The sequence below is a fragment of the Orcinus orca genome, chromosome 14, assembly GCF_937001465.1.
Source record: "Orcinus orca chromosome 14, mOrcOrc1.1, whole genome shotgun sequence".
NCBI lineage: Eukaryota > Metazoa > Chordata > Mammalia > Artiodactyla > Delphinidae > Orcinus > Orcinus orca.
This window is the reverse complement of record NC_064572.1, coordinates 46,607,416-46,634,637: the sequence shown is the minus strand read 5'-3', so window position 1 is coordinate 46,634,637 and position 27,222 is coordinate 46,607,416. Positions and strand designations below refer to the sequence as shown.

General features: G+C 37.2%; 1 protein-coding gene across 3 annotated transcripts in view; it reads left to right on the top strand.

Moving 5' to 3' along the window:
- The window catches only part of UBE2D1 (ubiquitin conjugating enzyme E2 D1), a 40,146-nt gene extending 14,242 nt beyond the window's left edge, over positions 1-25,904 (top strand). For 2 of the 3 annotated variants that reach the window (XM_049697413.1, XM_004283368.3), the window contains 6 exons: positions 15,999-16,062; positions 16,156-16,187; positions 18,500-18,577; positions 19,634-19,739; positions 23,137-23,230; positions 23,979-25,904. In XM_049697413.1, the coding sequence (XP_049553370.1) occupies positions 15,999-16,062; positions 16,156-16,187; positions 18,500-18,577; positions 19,634-19,739; positions 23,137-23,230; positions 23,979-24,024 (420 nt within the window). In that variant the 3' untranslated portion in view covers positions 24,025-25,904. The remainder of the gene's footprint in view (positions 1-15,998; positions 16,063-16,155; positions 16,188-18,499; positions 18,578-19,633; positions 19,740-23,136; positions 23,231-23,978) is intronic. The other variant, XM_004283369.3, reaches the window with a different exon arrangement.
- The last annotated feature ends 1,318 nt before the right edge of the window (positions 25,905-27,222 follow it).

Sequence of the window (27,222 nt, the reverse complement as noted above, 5' to 3'; positions counted from 1 at the left end):
CTCCTTCTAGAACCCTTTCAGTGGGAGGATCTGGACTAAAGGAGAATCTAAACAACTTGGTACTGATTCGTGTAGACGATGAGGTGTGAAGGGAAGAAGGAATCATGGTGATCTCAAGGTTTAGAGTTTGGGTTCCTGGAATAAGTGCATTTTTACCATAATACTTCATAAAGTAGATTCAAATACATTTTTTTACTGGGATACCTTGTATTTGTCCAAAATATATTTTTATTTATGTAATTCCTATGATGGAAATATTACATATAAAGGGAGGTTGTTGAGTCTTCCCTTTAAAAGGAAGCCATGTTTTAAATTACAGGCAAGGTAGCATTTTGGGAAATTGAAAGTCATATTATGGTTGCTCTAGAGAGCATGGGGGAAAGTGGTTTCAGATCTGAGATATTGGGTAGATAATGTCCCTAACCTGACCTCAAACATTTATTCTAAATTGTGCTCTTTATAGTTCAAATTTAATAAATATTACTTTGATGTGGCAAACTCAATAGTGTCATTGCTTTCTTCATCATCTTCCTTTTGTGTGGAATTTGGCTGCATTATCATCATTATTTTTAATAAACAGCCTTTGCCAGAGATACCTGATCCAAAGAGACAGCGAAGCAGCCAGGACCAGTTTACTGAAGTGAATTTGGTTCCTATAACTTAATTAATTGGATGTCATCAGCATTTTGAAGTCTTCAGGAAAGAATCTTCACAGTTTAAAATAAAGATATTTTAATTCAAGTGTTTAGAGGGGTTCTGTATTCAGAGACATTTCTGAGAATTGTTTGACATCTCCCTATTGAAATAGCTCTAGTCAACTGGATAAGGAGATCAGAGTCTGAATTATAAGCCCATGAAGTGTTTGTTTACAGACAAACCAATTATAGCTCATATATCCCTTTAGAGACAACATAAAAAATGCAATCCAGTAAGAATCACTGTCTTGTTTTAGAAGTGTTGATATAAAGATGGTTGTGTCACATTAATTAATTGCCTGTTGAGCCAGGATTTTTGAAATAATGCTTTCATGTGCTTTGGATTCAGTAATTTAGATTTTGGACTGTAAATCAGTCACTATGCATGGGCTGTTTAATGTCCTTTACACACACCCAGTGGGGTATATATTACATCTATTATGGAGATTTAGACTTTCTGAATGTTGAAACTAGAGAACAACAAAGCATTTTCAGTCTGGTCAGCACAATTTTTTAGAGAATATTTACTGCACAGTGTCATATTAAGTATGATGGTAAATAAGGAAACTGACTTGTTAGCTTTCCTTCTCCACTGTTCAGATTGGCCTGTTACCCTTCGGGGAGCTGAGAGATTAATGCAGGCCTCTCTGCTCTTACATTCCCTTCTTTGTTTCCTTTTATTTGTTTACTTTCTTTGAATTAGGCTGCCTCATCTACTTTTAGATTTTAAGTCCCCTAGAGGCAGGGACTGTGTCTAGTTTGGTTTTATGGAGAACACTCAGCATATTGTGGGGATGTTATAAACATGCCATCTGTGCCAATTTAAAATTCAGTTTCAGGCCTCTCAGTACTTTTCTTTGTGTCTAGTTCGATATAGAAATCTGAACTAGACTGGAGGTGCTTAGCCATGTAAGGCTATATAAATTCCTTAAGTACATGTTTTTGTGGACTCATAGTGCCAGTCTAGGGACACTATCTAGATAGGGACAATATCTTATAATCTGCCTTTCATTATTGTATCTTGTATTTTTATTTTGAAATTTAATTAGTATTTTTATGAGTGTCAGATTGGAATAGAAAACTGCTTCATTGATACAGACTATCTGGGGGCATACTTTCACCATATTGATGATATTTATTGCATGGTCTATGTTTAAGTATAAGATTGGTTTGTTTTAAGCTTACTTTGTTTAAAAGGAGAAGACAGAAGTTAAAACTATGTATTTCAATTTTCAATTTAAAAAGCCACCGGAAATGAAATTGGAAGATACACAAAATACATGTATACACACAGCGTGTTTACTATAACGAGTTCTTTTCATATATGGAGTTATAACTAGTCTCATTATTTGATAGCTATCTTTTACATTATATGATTTCTCTCTGTGTAACTGGCAGTAGAATTGCTGGGTCATGTTCACCTTTAATGATTACTGTCAGACTTTTCCTCTTCCACCAGTGACATATGAGAGTTCCAGTAGCTTCACATCTTTGTCAACATTTGTACTTTTCTTCTTTTTTAATTTTCACCTTTGGAGGTTGTAATGACATTGTATTTTGGTTTTAATTTGCATTTCCTTGATGACTAATGAAGCTGCGGCCCTTCCCGTATGCTTGTTGGCCATTTGGATACCCTGCACCACTAGGGAAGTCCCTTTTTTTCTTTTTCTATATGGATACCCAGTTGACCTAGCACCACCTATTGAAAAAATTTTTCCTTTTCCCTCCACTAGAATGTCACTGTGTTCACTTTTAATTTTTGAATTCCAAGTTTGCCATTTTCTTTCCATTTTCAGCACATTGATGAAGTTAAAATAAGTGCTCATGGTACCACTCAGATGTCAAACACCATCACTTTTGCTTCTACATCAGAAGTGCTATTTGTTTATTCAAAACAGTGATAATATCCTAAATTGGGTTTAAAGGATATGCTGTCCATTTTTAAAATGTGCAGCTTTCTGTAATGGAGCTTTGTAGAGCCCCAGAGAGCACCACTCACATTGAAATCTATGTGAATGGCGCCCCTTGGAGTTGGCATACATGGCCTGTGGGGCAAATGCAGCAGCCCTGAGTGCTGCTTGTAATAACTGGCAAATTATAAAAAAAACAAAAACAAAAACATGATCTTGGGACTTCCCTGGTAGCACAGTGGTTAAGAATCAGCCTGCCAATGCAGGGGACACGGGTTCGAGCCCTGGTCCGGGAAGATCCCACATGCCGTGGAGCAACTAAGCCCATGCGCCACAACTACTGAGCCTGCGCTCTAGAGCCTGTGAGCCACAACTAATGAGCCCGTGTGCCACAACTACTGAAGCCCGCATGCCTAGAGCTCGTGCTTCGCAACAAGAGAAGCCACTGCAATGAGAAGCCCGTGCACCCCAACGAAGAGTAGGCCCCACTCTCCGCACCTAGAGAAAGCCCGCATGTGCCCAGCAATGAAGACCCGATGCAGCCAAAAATAAATGAATAAATAAATTAATTAAAATAAATAAGTAAATAAAACATGATCTTTTTCTATGCTCCAGCAATCCTCGTTTGTAAAACGAGGGTTATTTGTGTTCGATTACTGTGGTGCGCCACAAGTTTAAAGGGGTGGAGTAAGAAAGAAACTCTGAGGCAATCCATGTGGCTTTTCAGAATTTCCCAGCTCTTACAACCTTTTAATGTTTCATATTTGAGTTTATTTTTTATTTAGAAAGTAGTTTATTAATTTAACAAAAAAGAAAGAAAGTAGTTTGTGTCAGTCAAGATATTTTATACCAGTTCCTTCCTAGATCACACTTCTGTCCTAGGAGAAACTTTCTTTCTAGGGCTCCCTTGAGTTATCTAAACTTTAATGAACACATTCAGAAGGTGACCCTTGAGGCTCGTAGCTACTCTTATATGTATTTTCTTGGAGGCACAACTACTTGTAACCTATATCTTTTAAACTGTTGGGTTGGCCAAAAAGTTCATTCAGTTTTAAGTAAAAATAAAAGGCATGTTTTTCATTTTCATGAAGAACTTTATTGAACAATGTATTCACTAACTGAACGAACTTTTTGGCCAACCCAATATATCTTATAAAGTTACTTTTTTCCACAAATGAGTTCTCCTTGAATTTCATGCCCCAGTTCAATCATCAACAAATGTGCCTGACTAGTGACTTGTGAGGATTTTTATTACTATCATAATCTTATACCATTAAAAATAAATGTTTAAAACATTGGAGTTGGGACGAGAGTGTAAAATCAGAGTCATGATCCCTATTAGAAAGGATGTGGAAGTGCTTAATAAACAAACTCCTGCTATAATTAGTTCAGCTGGTTAAATTGAGCTTGGAACAAGTAAGGAAAAAAAAAACTCAGTCCGTGCCACAGACTGCAGCTCTGAGTATGCGTAGCTCTGTCACCAAGGATTGCCAGTGTTTGGAAGACAGCTTAACTTTGAGACTAGGTCAGCTCAGCACAAACCCCTAACTCCTCTTGGAAAAGCAGCCCAAAGCTACGTCCTGAAAGTAGGTCAGCAGCATCTTAAATAAACAATAAGGATGGCATATTTAGAGTTTTGCGGTCTCCTAAATCAGAAGAACCACAACAAAAAAGACTCACAAGAATTTTGTGTAATTTGGACACTTTGCTAGAATATCATACATTCTGTAAATTGAAAATAGTTGTGGCAGTGGCATGTGTTTTTGATACCTTAATGATTAATATTCTTTTGAGGTTCATTTCTAGATGTTATTATATGTTATTTAAAAGGCCACCCCAGTCTTTTTTAAGTGACCTGCACTATTCTCTCAACACCTGTTATTAAGATTTTTTTATTATATGCAGTCCGCATATCTGCATAGGGGAGTAATTAATTCTGATTCTATTGCCAAATCTAATCATTTACATTTTAAAAAATAAATTTATTTTATTTATTTATTTTTGGCTGCATTGGTCTTCGTTGCTGTGCGTGGGCTTTCTCTAGTTGCGGCGAGCAAGAGCTACTGTTCGTTGCGGTGTATGGGCTTCATTAGTTATGGTGCACAGGCTCAGTAGTTGTGGCTCGCAAGCTCTAGAGCGCAGACTCAGTAGTTGTGGCGCACGGGCTTAGTTGCTCCGCAGCATGTGAGATCTTCCCAGACCAGAGCTCGAACCCGTGTCCCCCGCATGGGCAGGCAGATTCTCAACCACTGTGCCACCAGGAAAGCCCCTGCATTTCTAAAAAATAGAAATTTGAGGTATCTATGCTCTGCTGATCACGCTCTTCCCTTTTTTTTTTAAATTGGAATACAGTTGCTTTACAATGTTGTGTTAATTTCTGCTGTACAGCAAAGTGAATCAGCTATACGTATACATATATCCCCTCTTTGTTGGATTTCCTTCCCATTTAGGTCACCATAGAGCACTGAGTAGAGTTCCCTGTGCTGTATAGTTGGTTCTCATTAGTTATCTATTTCATACATAGTAGTGTATATATGTCAATCTCAATCTCCCAGTCCATCCCACCCTGCCTTCTCCCCTTGGTATTCATGTTTGTTCTCTACACCTGTGTCTCTATTTCTGTTTTGCAGGTAAGTTCATCTGTACCATTTTTCTAGATTCCACACATGTGCATTAATATAGGATATTTGTTTTTCTCTTTCTGACTTAACTTCACTCTGTATGACAGTCTCTAGGTCCATCCACATCTCTGCAAATGGCACAATTTCATCCCTTTTTATGGCCGAGTAATATTCCATTGTATATATATATACCACATCTTCTTTATCCATTCGTCTGTTGATGGACATCTAGGTTGCTTCCATGTCCTGGCTATTGTAAATAGAGCTGCAATGAACATTGTGGTACATGACTCTTTTTGAATTATGGTTTTCTCTGGATGTATGCCCAGGAATGGGATTGCTGGATCATATGGTAGTTCTATTTTTAGTTTTTTAAGGAACCTCCATACTGTTCTCCATAGGGGTTGTATCAAGCTATTCCTTAAATTATATTGTTTAACTCAAACAATATCAAGCACCTTATATGAAAGGCATTGTTCTAAGTATTGTGGAGGAATTCATGAATAAAATGCAAAAAAGTCTTAGTTTTAAAATAATATTCTGGTAGAAGAGGAAAGGGAAGGAGGAAATTAGAATTTCTTGAGCATCTATTATATAGGCCAGGTATTAAGTTAGTTACTTCACTTATGTGTTTTCATTTAATTCTCAGTATAGTTCTTCCAGTGATGTTCCCATATGAGGCATTTGAGCAAGAGGTTAAGTGAGTTGCCCAAGGTCACATAGCTAGTAAGGGTCAGTAGCAAGGCCAGGTCTGACTCCAAAACTCATATTTTTGAAGTGGTCATTGAGAAGACGGCCACTGTTAAGGAGAATGGATAAAATTTGGGCACAGGGAGTTAGAAGGAAGGTTATTTTTAGAGAAGGAAAATTATGAAGGTCAGAAAACTTTAGTCACGTACAGGGAACATCCAAGTACGCAGGCTAGACCTGACTAAATGGTTCTCAAACTTTTTGGTCTCGGGACCCCCTTATATTAAAAGTATTGAGTGCCTCAAAGAGCTTTTGTTTGTATAGGCTATATGTATTAATATTTACCATATGAGAAATTAAAACAGAAATTTAAAAATATTTAGTAATTTAAAAATAACAATAAACCCATTGCATATTAAAATAATAAAATTTTTATTAAAGATAACTGTATGTTCCAAAACAAATAAAAGTAGAGTGTCATTGTTTTATACGTGTTCAGATCTCATTATAGTCAGGCTTATAAATGACAGTTGAATTCTCACATCTGCTCATGCATTCAATCTGTTACAGTATCAAATATTCTTAAACTGGAAAACTCCACTGTATACCCATGAGATAATTGAGAGTGAAAAAGGCAAATATCTTAGTTTTATTATGAAATTAATTTTGACCTCACAGACCTCCTGAAAGTGTTTTAGAAAACCCAAGGGCATTCTTTGGAGAATTACTTGGGATGTTTGTGAAGGGGAACCCAATTGAAAGTGTAGGGTTAGGACTAGATAATGAAAAGAGTTGGTTGAGTTTGGTCTTTAATAAGCAATGGGGAGCCACTGACATCTTCTAAGCAGAAAAATGAAATAAACCAAGCTGTGCTTTTAGAAGATTGTTATGCAAGTAATTCATAGAGTATTGGGAAGCAATTATAGTTGAACTGTAATAGATTTTTGAGGTAATGTAATAGGTATTAAGGTAGAATATATTATACTCTTCCTCTGACAAGATGAACTAGAGAAACGGGAGTCAAAATGAGCGTGGTGACTAGGAGACTAATAATCCCATTAATAAATATAGGGAACATAGAAAAAGAAGCAAGCTTGGGAAGGAAAATAGTGAATTAAGTTTTGGAATATGTAAAAAAAAGTTTTACATTATTTTTTATTCTGAAATAATTTTAGTCTTACAGAAAATTTGCAAAAATAGTACAGAAAGGTCTCATATATCCTTCACCTAATTTCCCCTAATTTTTACAATATATATAACCATTGTACAGTTATCAAAATGAGGAAAGTAACAGTGATACAGTACTGTAAGCTAAACTACAGACCTAATTCAGATTTTACCAGTTTTTCCACTGTTCTTTTGCTGTCCAAGGATCCAATCTGGGATCCCACATTGGATTTAGTTGTTGTGTCTCCTTAGTGTGTGTGTGTGTATATATATATATATATATATATATATATATATCCTCTAATCTGTGACAGTTTCTCAGTCTTTCCTTGTCTTGCAAAAATTTTTAATAAAAAAGAGAGAAGATGCTTATAATATATGTAGTGGGGAAAAAACAGTGTCATTTCATCTCTCTTAAAATGCATAAGAACCTGAGTAAAACCATTATTTTTTCTTCAAAAAGTTGAAAAGTTATTGTAAAAAATTGAAACAGGGCTTCCCTGGTGGCGCAGTGGTTGAGAGTCCGGCTGCCGATGCAGGGGACACGGGTTCGTGCACCGGTCCGGGAAGATCCCACATGACGTGGAGCGGCTGGGCCCGTGAGCCATGGCCGGTGAGCCTGCGCGTCCGGAGCCTGTGCTCCGCGACGGGAGAGGCCACAACAGTGAGAGGCCCGTGTACCGCAAAAAAAAAAAAAAAAAAAAAAAAAAAATTGTAACAATGTAAAAGACATAAATAAAAAGTGACGGCCCACTGCCAGATATAACTACTGTTAATAGTTTGGTGTGTATTCTTTTTATTTTCTATGCATGTATAGTATTATGGGATCTCTTGAGCATACTTTTACCACATATATTTTTCACTCAAAAACTATATATATATATATATATATTTTTTTTTTTTTTTTGCGGTACGCGGGCCTCTCACTGCTGTGGCCTCTCCCATCGCAGAGCACAGGCTCCGGACGCGCAGGCCCAGCGGCCATGGTCCACGGGCCCAGCCGCTCCGCGGCACGTGGGATCCCCCCAGACCGGGGCACGAACCCGTGTCCCCTGCATCGTCAGGCAGACCCTCAACCACTGCGCCACCAGGGAAGCCCAAAAACTATATTATTTTTATACAACGTTCTTTGATGTCAACATATACATATCTCATTCTTTTTAGTGGCTGTAGTATCTCATAGTATGGTTATGTCAAAGAACCATTCCCTTATTGATGGGCCTTTAGGTTATCCTCAGTCTTTCATAATTACACAGAATGCCTCACTAAACATCCTTTTTTATATATATATATATATATATATATATATATATATATATATATATATATCTTTGTCTGTTTGGATGATTATTACTAGGAGGTGAAATTCCTGCATCAGAGATCATATGCATTTTCCACTTTCACAATTTTTTTTTTTTTTTTTTTTTTGCGGTACGTGGGCCTCTCACTGCCGTGGCCTCTCCCGTTGCGGAGCACAGGCTCCAGACGCGCAGGCTCAGCGGCCATGGCTCACGGGCCCAGCCGCTCCACGGCACGTGGGATCTTCCCGGACCGGGGCACGAACCCGCGTCCCCTGCATCGGCAGACGGACTCTCAACCACTGCGCCACCAGGGAAGCCCCACTTTCACAATTATTGCCAAATTTCCCTCCAAAAGGTTCTATCTCAACTAACACTCCCTCCAACAGCAAGTGACATGCTTATTTCCCGCCGATGCCATGGATGGAGGTGTTCTAATATGGTGACAGTGGTTTGGTTTGGGTAATGTCCTTATGGATGTTTGACTATTTATTCATTGCTCTCTCTTGTTTTTCCCTACAAAGCACTGTTTTGCTTTGTTTTGCTTTTGTAACACACACACACACAATAATTAAAAATGAATGGTTTTAGAAAGAGAAAAACAAATACCATATGCTAACGCATATATATGGAATCTAAAAAAACGGTACTTATAAACCTAGTGGCAGCGCAGGAATAAAGACGCAGACAAAGAGAATGGACTTGAGGACACAGAGGGGGAAGGGGAAGCCTGGGACGAAGAGAGAGAGTAGCATTGACATACATACACTACCAAATGTAAAATGGAATGCTAGCGGGAAGCTGCTGCAGAGCACAGGGAGATGAATTTGATGCCTTGTGATGACCTAGAGGGGTGGGATAGGGAGGGTGGGAGGGAGGCTCAAGAGGGAGGGGATATGGGGATATATGTATCCATATAGCTGATTCACTTTTTTGTACAACAGAAACTAACACAACATTGTAAAGCAATTATACTCCAATAAAGATGTGAAAAAAAAATGAATGGTTTTAAATGCTTTGTCTTTGAGACCTTTAATTGTTAATCAGCATGGGATAAATTGGATCTTATGAGGATCCTACGGACTTGAGCAACTTGTATAATTCAGTGTTAATTCTTAAAGAGTGGAGAGAAGAGCAAAGGAAGAGATTACTGATCCTAGCATTTCCTTTTGAAATAACATAAGAATCATTAAATTATTTTTAGTACTCCGTATGTGGCTGTGATGCTAGAAGTAGATAAATAAGAATGCCAGTTATGGTAGAGAAAGCATAAATCAGGTAATTGGGTGATTTCTGAAAAACTTTGTGTAAACTAAATCAAAAGGGAAAAGTATAAGTGGTCCTTGATTTCTTGTGTTTGTCTAAAAGCATATTGGCTTCTGAATAGACTAAGAGCAAAAAGGTGGGGTTTTGATTTGTTTGGTTATAGTTTTTATTTGTTTTATATTTTCACCTCCTTAGCACAACTCAGAATTTTTCATTTTTCAAATTTAAGGTCTCTATTTTTGTAGGCAGGGGAGGGTGTGTATTGTGCCTTTTGTTTTCTGTTGGTCATTCTGTCTGTGCATATGCACCATAGTTTCAGTTGCGTATTTCCAAACAGTGTAATAGGGCATATTTCCAGACATATTTTTTTTTTTACTTTTTATTTTATATTGGGGTTTGGCGATTATCAATGTTGTGATAGTTTCAGGTACACAGCAAAGCGACTCAGCCATACATATACATGTATACATTTCTTCACCAAACTGCCATGCAGGCTGCCACATGCAGGCTGCCACATAACACTGAGCAGAGTTCCCTGTGCTATACAGTAGGTCCTTGTTGGTTATCCATCTTAAATATAGCAGCAGACACATATTTTGATAAAAATAACATTAGAAATTTAGACCCTCCTAAAAAAGTCTAGGATGCGTAAGTTTCCTCACCAAAGCACTTGTGTCAGTATTAGTAGTAATTTAATGATTGATGTGACTATTAAGAATGTTTGATGTACCATCAGCTGCCTCTTTCCTATAAGTGAGCTTTAAATAGACAACTTAAGAACCTGGCCTTGGCTTCACAGAGAACATGGTCCTGAGAAAAGGAGAAAGGCTGTGTGAGTTCACTGCCCAGGGCCCAGACACGGAGCCTAGCACGTCCAGCTCTGTGCTCCCAGCTCTTCACTTTTTCTACCCACCTGCCTTCCTTTTAAAAATTAAAACAAAGCTTTTGAATTCTGATTATGATGTATATGTATAATGTATAATATATAATGTATGTTCACTCTGAAACAAGTAATAAAGTATTGAAAGTGATAAGTGACAAAGTAAAGGCAACTGTAATCCTCAGAAAAAAAAAAAAGAACCTGGCCTTGGGACTTCCCTGGTGGTCCAGTGGTAAAGAATCCACCTTCCGGGCTTCCTTGGTGGCACAGTGGTTAAGAATTCACCTGCCGATACAGGGGACATGGGTTCGAGCCCTGGTCCAGGAAGATCCCGCATGCCACGGAGCAACTAAGCCTGTGCGCCACAACTACTGAGCCTGCGCTCTAGAACCCGTGAGCCACAACTACTGAGCCCGCGTGCCACAACTACTGAAGCCCCCGCTCTAGAGCCCGTGCTCTGCAACCAGAGAAGCCACGACAATGAGAAGCCTGTGCACTGCAACAAAGAGTAGCCCCCACTTGCTGCAACTAGAGAAAGCCCTTGAGTAGCAACGAAGACCCAGTACAGCAAAAAATTAAAAAATGTTTAAAAATTAATTAATTTTAAAAAAAAAAGGAATCCCCCTTCCAATGCAGGGAACATGAGTTCGATCCCTGGTCGGGGAACTAAGATCCCACATGCCGCGGGGCAACTAAGCCCATGCGCCACAACTACTGAGCCCGTGTGCTTCAACTTGAGAGCCTGTGTGCCACAAAACTACAGAGCCCACATGATCTGGAGCCCACGCACCACAACTGGAGAGAGAAAACCCACATGTGAAAACTAGAGAGAAGCCCCGCGTGCCACAATGAAAGATCTCGCATACCGTAACAAAGATCCTGCATACCAAAGCTAAGACCCACGCAGCCAAAAAAATAATAATAATAAAATTAATTAATTAATTTTTTTAAAAGAACCTGGCCTTTGCAGTTCAGTTGTTAGATTTTATCTTTCTCATCCTTAGGTCTAACTTCTATCAAGAGGTAAAATCAGGGCACAGAAATATAAGAACATGATAGTGAATATTTTTCTATACTATTTTGAAGGGATTTGAAAGAACAGTCTGACATTTGAAATTTGAACACAATTCAGGGCTATTCCATGTAAAACATGGTTTGGGTTTTTTTTATTAGTAAACAAAATAAATTTGTATGTATTTATGTATGATTTACTCGCATATACATTACTCTGTAAAATATATACATGCAAATCATTACAGTTTTTTAACCACAATTAGAGATTATTTTCTTTTTCTTAAATTATATTTAATTGAAGTGTAGTTGATTTACAATGTTGTGTTAATTACTGCTATACAACAAAGTGATTCAGTTATACATATATATATGTATATATAGATATATATACACACATTATTTTTTTTAATTTATTTATGGCTGTGTTGGGTCTTCATTGCTGCGCACGGGCTTTCTCTAGTTGTGGCGAGTGGGGGCTACTCTTCGTTGCTGTGCGTGGGCTTCTCACTGCGGTGGCCTCTCCTGTTGTGGAGCACAGGCTCTAGGCGCGTGGGCTTCAGTAGCTGCAACACGTGGGCTCAGTAGTTGGAGCTCATGGGCTCTAGAGCGCAGGCTCAGTAGTTGTGGTGCACGGGCTTAGTTGCTCCGTGGCATGTGGGATCCTCCCAACAAGGGATCGAACCCATGTCCCCTGCACTGGCAGGCGGATTCCCAACCACTGTGCCACCAGGGAAGTCCCTACACACACATTCTTATATATTCTTTTCCATTATGGTTTATCATAGGATCCTGAATATAGTTCTCTGTGCTATACAGTAGGACCTTGTTGTTTATCCATTCTATATATAAAAGCTTACACCTGGGGCTTCCCTAGTGGTGCAGTGGTTAAGAATCCACCTGCCAATGCAGGGGACATGGGTTCGAGCCCTGGTCCGGGAAGATCCCACGTGCCGCGGAGCAACTAAGCCCGTGCGCCACAACTACGGAGCCTGCGCTCTAGAGCCCACGAACCACAGCTACTGAGCCCGCACGCTACAACTACTGAAGCCTGTGCGCCTAGAGCCCATGCTCCACAACAAGAGAAGCCACTGCAATGAGAAGCCCGTGCACCGCAATGAAGAGTAGCCCCCGCTCTCTGCAACTAAAGAAAGCCTGCGCACAGCAACGAAGACCCAATGCAGCCAAAAATAAATAAATTAATTAATTAAATTTTTTTTTAAAATGCTTGCATCTGCTAACCCCAACCTCTCACTCCACCCCTCCCCCAACTCCCTCCCCCTTGGCAACCACCAATCTGTTCTCTATGTCCGTGATTCTGTTTCTGTTTCATAGGAGATTATCATTTTCTTATTAACTAGTTTTCTAGTTAAAGTAAGGGCCAAGAGGGACTTCCCTGGTAGTCCAGTGGTTAAGACTCCGTGCTCCCAATTCAGGGGACCCGGGTTCGATTCCTGGTCGGGGAACTAAGATCCCACATACCACAACTAAGCCTGCATGCTGCAACTAGAGAAGTCTACACGCCACAACTAGAAAAGCCCATATGCCACAACGAAGACCCAGCACAGCCAAAATAAATAAATAAAAATTTGAAAAAATTATCTCTTAAAAAAATAAAAATAAGGGCCAAGAAGTTCAATTTACCCATTTACACTAATGTTTGGAAAACTCAACATGATGAATCTTTTCAAAAGCAATCTCCTAAAAGACCGAATTAGAAAACAGTTAAGTAAAGCACAGTTATTCTAAAATGGGGCTATGGGGAATTCCCTGGTGGTCCAGTGGTTAGGACTCTGTGCTTCCACTGCAGGGGACCCAGGTTCGATCTTTGGTGGGGGCACTAAGACCCACAAGCCACCTGGTGAGGAAATAAATAAATAAATAAATAGATAAGTAAATAAAATGGGGCTATGGCTTGGGAACTGCTCTTCCCCCAGTCATTTAAACTGGTTCAGTAATTGTATTCAGCTACTAGAGAATTGGATAGTTGTTATGAATCCTGTATTAACTTTACAATTTATTTGAATGCCTACTATGTGCCAGAGACTGCTGTATGCTTCATATATATCATTTTACTTGTTTGTCATAGAAACTGTGGATGCAAGTCGTAATATCACTTTGCATTAAAGAAAACTAAGGCTTATAGAGGAGGAAAAAAAGAGTTTTGCCCAAGATCATGAGGCAGATGAGTGATGGCACCTGGACTTGAGCTTCAAAGCCTTGCTTTTTTTGTTTGTTTGTTTGTTTTTTGCGGTATGCGGGCCTCTCACTGTTGTGGCCTCTCCCGTTGCGGAGCACAGGCTCCAGATGCGCAGGCTCAGCGGCCATGGCTCACGGGCCCAGCCGCTCCGGGGCACGAACCCGTGTCCCTTGCATCGGCAGGCGGACTCTCAACCACTGTGCCACCAGGGAAGCCCCAAAGCCCTGCTTTTTAATCACTGTCACTGAAATCTTCCTCTTTATTGTTTAACTATACCAGGACCAAAGAAGCTGCTAACTCTGTTTAGATAATTCTTGTCAGGAAGAGAAGGACAGCAAGAACTGTGGGGAAAAATCAACAAAAACAAAAATGAAAGTACTGAGGTATACTGGAAAAGACCAGAAGACTTGGAAGGAGACTTGAGTTTGCACTTGGCTCCGTTACTTAGCTCATATATCACTTTCTTAGGAAAGCCTTTCCCTACTCCTTGTTTGTCTCTATTAGGACACTGAACTGATTGCAGTGATTCTAAGGTGTACATCTTTTTCATTTTAACATTTCTAAAATCTGGACGCGTCTTATAATTGTTGGTGTCTTAAAATTAATTGACAGTGTTTATCCTTAATTATTGGTACGTAAAATAAGGATGTGATTTACCATTAATGGCATCTTAGATTTGATGAGTGCAGTATTTGTTTACATGTGTTCCCATGAAAATGTTTACATCAGTCCCATAGTTTTTAAATAACAGGTATATGCAGTGATTTTTCTGATTTCTGTTCTAATCCTCTTTTAAGCTCTAGCCCTGTATGTTGAATAAATTTTCCTTTGATTTCACAAGGACCACAGATTCAGTGTATCTACTTTGCAACTCAACATGTCTTCTAGTATATTCCCACATCTCAGTAAATGGTATCTACACCTGTAGAAGCTAAAAAGCTAGAAGTCCCACTGCCAGGGTTTGAATACCAGTTCCACCCTATACTAGTTCTGTGAGTACACAGTGAAGCATGTCACCTTTATTCTTCATTTGTAAAATGGGAAGCATAATAATACCTACCTCTCAGGATTATTAAGATGGTAAAACATCAAGTAAATATTAGCTGCTGCTAGTCTTCAACATATATATTCGTGACCTTTTTCCTTCCTCTGTACATGTAATTCATCGTCAATCCTGTGATAAGTAGGCCTTTCACAATATCCCAGATCCATCCTCTTTTTTATCTGCTGCTTCTCCAGTCCAAGCCCCTGTTATAGCCTGTAATAACTAATCTGGTAGCTTCTCCTCTTTCCCATCTTTGATCCATTCAATACATACACCAGTCAGAGCCATCTTTTAAATCAGATTATGCTACGTCTTAAAACCCCTCCCAATGCACTTGGTATAAAACCCCCAATCCTTAATATGGTGTATATTGTTCTCACTTTTCTGCCTGGCCTCTGCCTACTCTTTCATCCTCATCTTATGCCACTCTGCCTCACGTTACTCATTTCTCCCAAAACTGACTCCCACTCATCCTTTTGATTTCAGCTGAAATGTCACTTTCTCAAAGACATTCCCTTATCTTCATAACTAAATTAGGTTCTTCAGTTCTAATATATAGTCTTTTATATTGAATTTACACCTTTCATAGTTGGTGGTGATCATTTCCTTCCCAACTGAAGGTAAATTATTTCCCCAAAGTCATAGAGCTAGTTATGGTAGGATTGGAATGCCAGCCTAGGACTGGCCAACTAAAGCTGTGCCATTTCCATGATCCTTCCTTTGCTTCCTTGAGAGCAGAAAAGAGCATATGAATCAATGTGCTAGCCTTTAAAAATATGGCCCAACTGCTCTCCTTTCTTTCCATTTAACCTTCACGTTGTTCCTTAAATATCCATCTCTCTGTGAGCCTTCACTCTCCCAAATTAGATTATAAACTGTTTGAAGTAGGATCTGTTTTTTATATGTTATACACCTAGCATTTACATAAGTTACCCTGCATATAATAGATACTCAAAAATAGTTTGTCTTAGAGATGCTAAAGAAAAACAATTTTTTAATCCATTTAATTTTTTCAGGGTTTGGAGCTATCTCATGAAGGAATTTACTACCTCATTCCATATTCTTCTACCCATCAGTGACAATATATTTTACGTGTCCATATTGTGAATAGAACTGCCTAAAATGATTTTTAAATCAGTAGTTTGTGTCTTCATGGATTATTATGCTTGTTTCACTGGAAAAGAATTAACCTTAAGTATTTTTGCTTTGTTTCAGGAATTGAGTGATCTACAGCGCGACCCACCTGCTCACTGTTCGGCTGGACCTGTGGGAGATGACTGTAAGCTTTGCTCTCTTGCTAGGATTTTGCTACCATTAATAATACAGGTTTGAACACTTGTTAATGACTCCAAAACTCCTTTGTTTGTTTCAGTGTTCCACTGGCAAGCAACTATTATGGGGCCTGTAAGTATGATTCATTTGTGTGAAATTAATCCCCTCAGCCATCCTTCATTCTTGGCATTTCACCTTTTATCAGATGTTTTTGACTAGGGTTGAACTTTCTTGTACTCTGAATCTCTCAGAAAGCAAAATATGAGTAAAGGATTTATGATGATTTTCTAGAGCCCTGGTGGCAAATACTTGCTAGGAACACATTTACAACACTTTGCCAAATCCTTGATCATTATGCATAATAATGAATCACCCACAATTTGCAACCAGGCTGCGTGTTTATCTTTTTTTAAACACAGAAAGTCAGTTGTTCAGAACTAAGTGTAATTACTCTCACATCAACATTTTAGTAGGTTAGAAATAAGTCTAATTAACCCAATAATGGAATTCCTACAAGTAACAAGTATCAATTTGCAATAAGTTTCATCACTGTTCCTGTGTGTGAGAGGAACGGATAAAATATTGCAATGGCTCTATTGTTGCCACATCATGAATTTGCCTCTTTTGTTGCATTGTCCTGAACTCAGAATTACCTGCTATTCTATGACTGGCTTCTCTTCATACTTATTACCTTTGTTAAGATTATTTCCTTCTACACCTGAGAAGCAGTTATGACTTTTCTTTCTGTGGGCAAAAATCTGATTGCATAAGAATGGGCACTGATAGCTCAAATCTATTTTCTGAGTAAAGACTGCATTAGTAACATGTTTCCGTTAACATCATTCTCTCCTCCCTCCCTTGGAAGATCTTTATCTAGTAAGCCATAGTGTTGTTTTTTGTTTTGTTTTGTTTTGTTTTGTTTTTTGCGGTATGCGGGCCTCTCACTGTTGTGGCCTCTCCCATTGCGGAGCACAGGCTCCAGACGCGCAGGCTCAGCAGCCATGGCTCACGGGCCCAGCCGCTCCGCGGCATGTGGGATCTTCCCGGACCGGGGCACAAACCCATGTCCCCTGCATCAGCAGGTGGACTCAACCACTGCACCACCAGGGAAGCCCAGCCATAGTGTTTTTAATCATATGGCCTCATGCTTAGCTTTTAAAAAATACAATAGTTATTGAATTTTCAGAGCAGGAGTCCTGAGCAAGTGTCTTAAATTACTAAATTGTTTTATTAAGTTAGTTTTTTAAAGGGTGAAGTGCAACATATTTATTTAACAACTTTTAATAAGAATCTAGTTATTTGATTTTCATTGTTTACCAAGAACCTTCAAAATAATATCAAGTCTTACCCTTACCGTTTGAATTATAGCCCATCACAAATATTTCTCAGGTGAATCACATGTAGCAAATGGTTACAATTATGTTACTCATACCCTCTTTATTGTAGTAATGTAAATATGCCACTCAATAATATAATTTGAACATCTAAGAAGACCATATCTGTTGATTGTAATTAACTTACATTTTCTACATTCCTTATAATTTTTGATGAACTGGAATTAAACTATGTGTATAGTAAGAATAATTATATGGTACAGTCCTCTAATGTATATGTAGAAACTTAAGGAGGAAGTAATGATAGCCTTGCTATTATTACCAAAATGTTAATATACATGATACTTTTAATTAAATATAAATGAATTAAAATAGAATTTAAGGTATTTTTGCTACTTTTTTCCCCCTTTTCCTTTTTTTTAATCATCCTTTTTTTTTCTTGCTTGTAACATTATAAGTATTTCCTAATTGCTATAAAGCGATATGGCCAAACTTAAATTCCTCTTGTAAAGTTCATTCCTAATTAGATAATTCTATGAAACTGAATTTATCTAGTTTTGTTTGGGGCTTTTTTGCATTTCCCACATTGTTTTGTAAACTGCTACTAAGTGAAGATTTGAGGTCTAAATTATGTAACAGTGTCACTTAGCCTTTTCTTTTCATAAGTTGGTCCTTTCAGTTCATCTCTATTCTTGCCCCTTAAAGGATCATGAGAACTTAAGTTTTATAATTAAGAAGAAAAACACTAGCCTCAACCCTTTTCTTTTATACTGATTACTGCTACAGAAAATTATTCTTTTCTCACAGCAGTCTTGTGTGTTTACTGATCTTTAACAGTCTATACTCATGAACAGATTTGTTTGGGCAAGTCACACCACTCCACTGTGTGTGTCCTATTTTTGTTTTGTTTTAAACTATGATGTTGGCATGATTGTTGGAAAGTCCTCCTTCATGCCTGCAAAGACAAACCTGTTTTTAAGGTAAATGATTTGAACTTATGACAAAATGATGGCATTTTTTTCAAACTGGTATATTTGGAGGGAATCATCTTGGGTTACTAATAATAAATATAGTAATCAAAACACTGATGTGATTATTTTGTAATTTCAGCCTGATAGCGCATATCAAGGTGGAGTCTTCTTTCTCACTGTACATTTTCCGACAGACTATCCTTTTAAACCACCAAAGGTATTTTTATTTTTATGATTGACGTGACTCCTGTGTCAGGGGTTTTACTCTCTATCCAGAGATATTTTCATGAAAAGACTGTGGGTATGTTAGCATGTTCAAACTGTTCTGTAAAATCAATGAATCTAAAATGCTTTCTTACTCAAATATTGTATTATGTCTGTAAACAGAAGGCAGTATCTGTTAGGCTAGAAATTAGCTTCCCTACCTGTCTTTCCCTCTGCATTAGATATGTGTAGTTTGGGAAGTTTTTATGGTCAAGAGTTAGACTCTTCCATTCAGGGGATTATCTTTCCTAGGTTGACCCTTCTTTCTCAGTTTTTAAGTATTCAACAAACATTTATTGAGCACCTACCATGTTCTGTTGCATTGGGGAATACAAAAGTAAAAAGACATAGCCCTTTTGTTTAGTGAGGAAAGATTAAAACACATTCTTATTAAATTTAGCTTAAATCTAAAGAGGAAGCCAACAAATGATGGGGGTGTCAATGAGGGAGAAAATCATTAACAAATTCTGTCACTGAGGAAATATTTACTTTAGATTTTTTAAAACACCTAATTAACATTACATATGAAACGATGTAACAACTCTCGTGGAAGATTAGAATTCTTGGTGGATTTGTTAGGGCAGGTAATAAGCTGGGGCCCCTCAACTTTCCTCTGGAATAAGGTCAGCAGCCTATTTCTAGATCCAGGTATCAATTGATAATCAAATTAAGAAAAGGATTGCTTTGAGGGTTGATGAAAGGCATGGTTAATTACTTCAGGTGCTACTCAACCAGTCATACCACCTATTATAGACTTATTTATCACACTTTCCAAAATACTCCTCAATTCCTTGGGGTTGGGGAGAGCAGAAAACTGACTTTGCTTTCACATTATCAGTAGCTAAAGCCAAGTGCACATAAAGTAGATGCTCATCCAGTTTGTGTTGAATACATCTCTCCTCTAAGATCACATAAAATTGAGGACATTTTACCCTAGAGCAAATTGGTTCTGTTTGCTTTCATAGTTCATGGATTGTCACAGTTCTGTTTTGTTTTGTTTTATGTTTAGATTGCTTTCACAACAAAAATTTACCATCCAAACATAAACAGTAATGGAAGTATTTGTCTTGATATCCTGAGGTCACAATGGTCACCAGCTCTGACTGTATCAAAAGGTAATTTCATTTATCAGATTTACAACAGTTGATAACAGTGAGACAGGAAAAATACAGCAGAAATATCTTAGGGACCAAAGTTTAAAAAAACCAATCTACTGTGTTTTCTTCTGCTTTGCTTTTGCTTTGCTTTCATAGCTTTTATATTACTCTTGCTTGGGGGGGTTGATGGACAGATCTAAATGATGAAATGAGAGAAATTTAAGATGTTAGAACTAGGAATTTGGGGATAAGACTGTTGACATTTCACCCCTTTAATTTGGGCTTTATCTTTAAAAAGAAAGAGACAGGGACAGAGAGAGAGACACAGAAGTGAAAATAAGATTTTAGAACCAGATGTCCCATTCATTAAATGGAATTATTTGTTGACATGATGAGTAAAGCTTTACATCTCCTTTACTTCATCTCAGAGGAAATGTCAGATTGGCAGATAAAGTAAATGATTTAAAATGAAAGACAGGAATTCCCTGGCAGTCCAGTAATTAGGACTCCACGCTTTCCCTGCCGAGGGCCCAGCTTCAATCCCTTGTCGGGGAACTAAGATCCCACAAGCTGCATGGTGTGGCCAAAAAACTGAAAGACATATTTCACACTTTAGAGTAATGTAGTATATATAGCATGTTAGTCTAAACTTCAAATAATCAGTAGCATCATTGTAAGGACTGATACATAATCCATGCAGATTCTCAACTTTCACAGTTGCATAGCATTATTCTTTGCTAAATTATGAGATGTGTATATAGGGCATCTGAAGCCGTTTGTTTCATTAGCTAATGTTATTTGCTTTGCCAGCCTCTTAATTTTGTCTTGTTTCTCTAACAGAAAAGAGCCTGAGTTATTGTTTTGAGTTAGAACCATCTACCCCTGAAAGCAACTTGGTAGTTTTCCCTTTTTATAAAATTTAAGAAAACTGTTTCTCTTTAAGGATTTGGGGGAGGAATCCATGGTCATTAAAAAAAATTTTTTAAATAAATGCTACCTGAATATATAGCTTGTTTTAAAAATTGATAAGGTTTAGAGGAAGCAGTGTCCATAGCCATGATTATTTCAAGTATTAGGTAAGTAACAGCCCTTCAGATCGGTTAGTTATTCATGAATGGCAATTTTTCTGATCTAACATATCCCTATAAAACGTTCATGTAGATTCTAGTGTTCTTTTAAAAATCTTTCACATACTATAACTGTTACACACTAGATATAGGAAAGATACTGTGTCATAGGGTTTTTCAAATTAATATTCTGTTTCCTGGAATAGGATCACAAAATGAAATTCATTTAGCATATGCAGCTAAATACTTAGAGAGCGCAGACTGCCAGATGTTGAATACTTACCTTCAGCCGTTGGTCGCTTTTTATAAAAAATAGTTTTGTTAGCTTCTAGAAACTGTCCTTTAAGAACAGTTTCAAACAGCCTCAGTTTCCTCATATGTCAAATGAGGATTATAATAGTATTACCACATATGGTTACTATGCAACTAGCACATAGTAAGCATTCAAATGGATGTTATATATTGTTATCTTTTTCCTTATCTGAAAACATTTGATTTGTGTGCATAATAGTGAAATCAGGGCACAGGGCTCTTGGCAGCAGGAGTGGGGAGATGAGGAACTTCCCTCTTGCCTATTTTATAAAGTAGCTTATATTTTCTTTATTTGTACATTTTTCACTTTTTAATATTTTAAATGTCTTATTTCGCTTTTTATCATGAGTTTAGTTTGGAAACTTTCTGGAGGTGTGAGCCCAGATAACTTACCCAGTTGGTTTAATATACAGGCTTGAAATTCCATTGGGCAGATGAAAGTTTAAAAAGATGAATGAAATATTAGTTTTTGTTAGCCGTAGCACCCCCTTTCCAAGTCATTAAAAATCAACTCTGGGGCTTCCCTGGTGGCGCAGTGGTTGAGAATCTGCCTGGACACGGGTTCGAGCCCTGGTCTGGGAGGATCCCACATGCCGCAGAGCAACTAGACCCGTGAGCCACAACTACTGAGCCTGCGCGTCTGGAGCCTGTGCTCCTCAACAAGAGAGGCCGCGATAGTGAGAGGCCCGCGCACTGCGATGACGAGTGGCCCCCGCTTGCCACGACTAGAGAAAGCCCTCGCACAGAAACGAAGACCCAACACAGCAAAAATAAATAAATAAATAAATAAACTCCGACCCCCAATGTCTTCTTTAAAAGAAACAAACAAAAAAAGAATCAACTCTGCCTTCCTTATAAATTCACCTTTGGATTTGTAAGAGTAGGAAAAGATAAAGGAACATAGTAGAGGAAGGTGAAGATGGAATGTTGTTCCAAAGATACCATGTATCCCCTCAGAAGTGGTGGCATGGAAGCAGACAAATGAGGAACCAGAGTCCTTGTTTCCTTCTTTTTCAGACACTTAGTTGTTTATTTTTTTAAGTGTAGCTTTTTGCATTAGGATTTTGATACAACATGCAAGAAACAACACTATAATTTATCAATCTTCATTTATATTTAAAAATATACAAGTTATGTAATGATAGCTGTGCCTATTTTTTTTTTTTTTTTTTTTTTTTTTTGCGGTACGAGAGCCCCTCACTGTTGCGGCCTCTACCGCCGTGGAGCACAGGCTCCGGATACGCAGGCCCAGCGGCCATGGCTCACGGGCCCAGCCGCTCCGCAGCATGTGGGAACCTCCCGGACTGGGGCACGAACCCGCGTCCCCTGCATCGGCAGGCGGACTCCCAACCACTGCACCACCAGGGAAGCCCATGCCTATTATTTTTAAATGAATTTGCCACAAATAATGTACATGGAATAAAAAAAATTCACTGAAAATAATCTTACAGATATTCCTTCTTTAGCTCTAAGCCCAAGTAAAACAGTGCATGAGCTTCATCTCCCAAAGCGGTTTGAACTGTTAACTGTAATTTGATTGCTTTACGTTGAACTGTTTAGGACACAGATTTTCTGCACTGAAGTAATATAAAAGTGGACAGTTTTCTTATTAAAGTAAAAAAATATCTCTAAGAAACATCTAAAGTTAGGATGCTATTCTAATATTTTTCCAACTATGTACCATCCGGGGTATATGTGTGTTACCTAAAAAATATTTTTGTAGAGAACTCTTGAGTTTAAAAGTTAATAGCTACTTTGGAGGTTCACATTTTTAAAATAAATAGAAATTCAAATAGAATTTAAAATTGCAAAAGTGATAATAATTTTGTATTATATACACTGTATGGTAATTTTGTAATTTAAAAAATTAAAGATATTTGCTGCCAACCAAAATTAATCTCAAATGTAATTTAATGTGTTCATTTTGTTTTTTTCTTTGTAAGTTTATTGTCTGTTAAGTAAAATTATTTTCACATGTGTAATTCATATAAAGTAGAAAGATCATTACTTAATATGATGTTCTCTTTTAAATCTAGTTTTATTGTCCATATGTTCTCTGCTTTGTGACCCTAATCCAGATGACCCCTTAGTACCAGATATTGCACAAATCTATAAATCAGACAAAGAAAAGTAAGTGTTTGCTTATATTAGTTTCTATTTGGGTGCATTTCTATGTAGTCTGCCAAAACATAAGTATTATCAATGTATTAAAGTACATTTAGTTATGCTTATTGTGTTTATGTTAAGTTTGTTTATCTATCCAGTGGAGTAAACCTTTCTTTTTAAATTCTATTAACTCCTTTTACAAAAAAACTCATCCCTTCCCACTTGTTATTTCATCCTTTACTATTTAATAGTACTTGTTCTGCATTTACATAGTATGCATGTTTTTTGATAGTAACTATCTAACTATCTATAATTCTAAGTAGTAAATTTACAATTTAAAAAGTTGATAATTGGAAATTACTGAATATCATATTCCTTACCTTCTCCCAGGAAAAGTTATCCTTAACTACCCCTAAACTGACCTAATTTTCAAGGTGCTACATCTTGCTGGCACCATTGATTCATTTGCATTTTACAGATAATGACCATTCAGGGTTGTCATTTACAGATTTGTATTAGAAATTGATTTCTTTATTTCGTTGTGTATAACTTAGGTACGTTTTCATATAGGTTGTAAAGAGATCCATTAGTTTAAAAAATCGCTCATGTTTTCTGTTTTATTTATGCATGAACCTAAGTCACATTGACCCAATAATTGGTGTATGTATGATTATTGCAGTTAAGCATAAAAAAGGTATACAGTTTTACATAGACAGATCTTCTAAAAGATTTATTTGTATGTTTTTACTATATCCCTTTTGTATGTCTACAGATACAACAGACACGCAAGAGAATGGACTCAGAAATATGCAATGTAAAATCAAACAAATTTTCATATATACCAGAGTACTGTAAAATCTAGGTTTTTTTCAACATTAGCAGTAAATCGAGCACCGTTTACTGTTTCATTGTACCATGAAATCCTTTGATTTTTACCCATTTTAAATGTATTTCTGAAGCAAGACAAAACAAACTTCCAAAAATATTCTTGAGACTGTGATGAGAGCATTTATCATTTTGTATGCATTGAGAAAGACATTTATTATGGTTTTTAAGATACTTGGACATCTGCATCTTCAGCTTACAAGATCTACAATGCATCTGAAAAGCAACCAAATTATTTTTTGCTGAAACTAGATGTTTTTACATGAAAAATACTGTATGTTTTGTCTAAGATGTCGTCAGTTATATAAATCTGTATTCAGATTTCATTCTTTGTTAGCTCACTTTATAATTTGTATTTTTTTACTGTATAGACTAAATATATTCTATTTACATGTATGTCAACTCGTTACTTTTTTCCTGTGAACAGTATTGAAAAAACCCAACAGCTGATAATGAAATGAATTAACTGTCCGTCTCCCTTGTCTTAGGGTATTCTGTAGATTGATTGCAGATTCCTTAAACCTGAAATGATCTTTACACTGTAATTCTCAGTATACTGATTATGGAGAAACACTTGTTTTGATTTTGTTATACTTGACTTAACTTTATTACAATGTGAATTAATTGCACTGCTAAGTAGGAAGACGTGTAACTTTTATTTGTTGCTATTCACATCAGAATTTTTTTCTGTATAGGCAATATTATATTGACACCTTTTACAGATCTTAATGTAGCTTTTTCCATTTAAATAAAATGCTTTTTCTACTATTTGTCTTGATTACTTAAAAAGATAAAAAATTACTTTATAAGTAAGGATCAATACTCTATATAAAATTTTGCATGGAAATTAATTCCAAATTGTAAGAATGAAGTCTGTTGTATTTGGCACTAATCACCATTAGTTATATAAATTTTATTGCTTTAGGTTTGTATTGATATCTGTTTACTAAATTGTCAATCTAGAGGATGATATACACTGGTCCCTTGTTATTGAAAAGAATTTAGGATATGTTGGCATTTGTCTTGGATCACATCTAAAATGAATTATTTTCTAAGGTACTGAGATGAATGTAAGACAGTGTCACCTACGTTGAAGAAAAGTCTTTATAGACCTGAAGAATAATTAGGTAATTCATTAAAATGCCCCTCTAGATATAACTGATGTTGTATTTCTTAACATTTTAAAATCTAGAATTTCTAAAATAGAATTTTAATGCCATCACAGTTTGAAAGAGGACATCCATTTTTTACCGTAGAAGTTATACAGAAAATTCTAAAATGACACTTTCCCTCTGTTTTATAAATTGTCAGTTAAAATGATTTAAATGAGCAGGTTATCTTTGCAGATTTTAAAGAAAGCTAGAAAGTTCTAATGTTTTAACTTGGAAAAAAAATGTCTCTAATTATTAGCATGCTTACCAAACTTGAGTGTCATTTTTAAGAAGAGTTGTAGCTCTTCTGATTATTTCAGTAGCTGTATAAGTGTACAAAAATCTGTGATGGGTGTAGTCATTAGCAAAGAATGTAAATCACTTAAGTATTTTACCATGGTTCATTATTATAAAGCACAAAATAACCCATTGTTTAAAAATGTGTTTTTATAAATGAATGTAAAATAATTAAATTGTGAAATGGATGTTTAAGAAAATATAGGTTTAAAAAGTAACTATATTAAGTGATGTCTTGAAACAGCCATATCATGAAGAATACTACTATGTTATTATAAGCTACATTGGCCCAGAATTTGAACACTCAACATCATTAGATTTAAGTATTTAGTATATTTTGATAATAAAGGGTTTTGTTTCTTGAATATCTTTCACTTTTTAAAAAACTTTTGTGTGGCATTTATTTTTGGAAATGTCTTTTTTTTTTCTGTATTAAAGTTTTGAAACTTGCCTAACACTAACTCTGTTTGCCTTTGCTTACATCTGAATTGTACAACCACTCTCTTGAGGAGTGAGCACAAGTTCTCATAATTAATTTAAAAATCTTAGAAGTTCAGCAATGGCATAATGATCAGCCAGATCAGTATTTTGGGTTTGTTGTTTTGTTTAATTCTAACAAAGGGTACATCAGTTACCTAACTGTAAATCCGAAGCCAAGGACCTTCCTCCATAGATCAACCATTAATTTAAGGACCTCCTGGGAGTGAGGAAAATGGAAAGTCTTTTGGAGTTTTACGATCCTACCTCTTGAAGTCTTGGATTCTGAACACTCGTAACTGCCACATACAATAAATCCATGATACAGGCCGTAAGGGGTAACCTCACGCTCATCCCCCCAACTATCTCTAATTCCTGAACAAGCTTTACACATGCATATGTAAATCATATACAATTATTCATTTTTGCTTTACGTTATACCCCCACCCCTCCATGAACTCTGTTAGGGAAAATTTTAAATTTACTTTGTCAGTTAAGCAATTTTAAAGGATCAAAAGGTATTAGGTGAGAAACACAAACACAAAGCACCAGGGCAACCCTAAGAGTTAATATTCAGAGTAACTTTTGGGGCTTCCCTGGTGGTGCAGTTGTTCAGAATCCGCCTGCCAATGCAGGGGACACGGGTTCAAGCCCTGGTCCGGGAAGATCCCACATGCCATGGAGCAACTAAGCCCTTGCACCACAACTACTGAGCCTGCGCTCTAGAGCCCGCAAGCCACAACTACTGAGCCCACGTGCTACAACTACTGAAGCCCGCGCGCCTAGAGCCCGTGCTTCGCAACAAGAGAAGCCACCGCAATGAGAAGCCCGCGCACCGCAATGAACAGTAGCCCCTGCTCGCTGCAACTAGGGAAAGTCCGTGCGCAGCAACGAAGACCCAATGCAGCCCAAAATAAAAAGTAACTTTTTTTAAAACTTAATAAAAACAATACCACATGTAGTTTTTCATTTCTCATTATTTTATCACAATGATGTTTATCTTCTTTGTACATGATTCAAGTCATTGATGTTTCACAGAATCCTGCTCTCTCACAGTTCTGTATTTTTAAGGTGGAAAGATTGGGGAAATGAATTTTCCTCTCGGATTAAGAGAGATTCTTGGTGAAGCTATTTATATCCTGTCTCTTTGTTGGTAGTCATTTTGAACTGGATTCAGAGTCCAGTCCTATGTTTTAAAATTGGAGT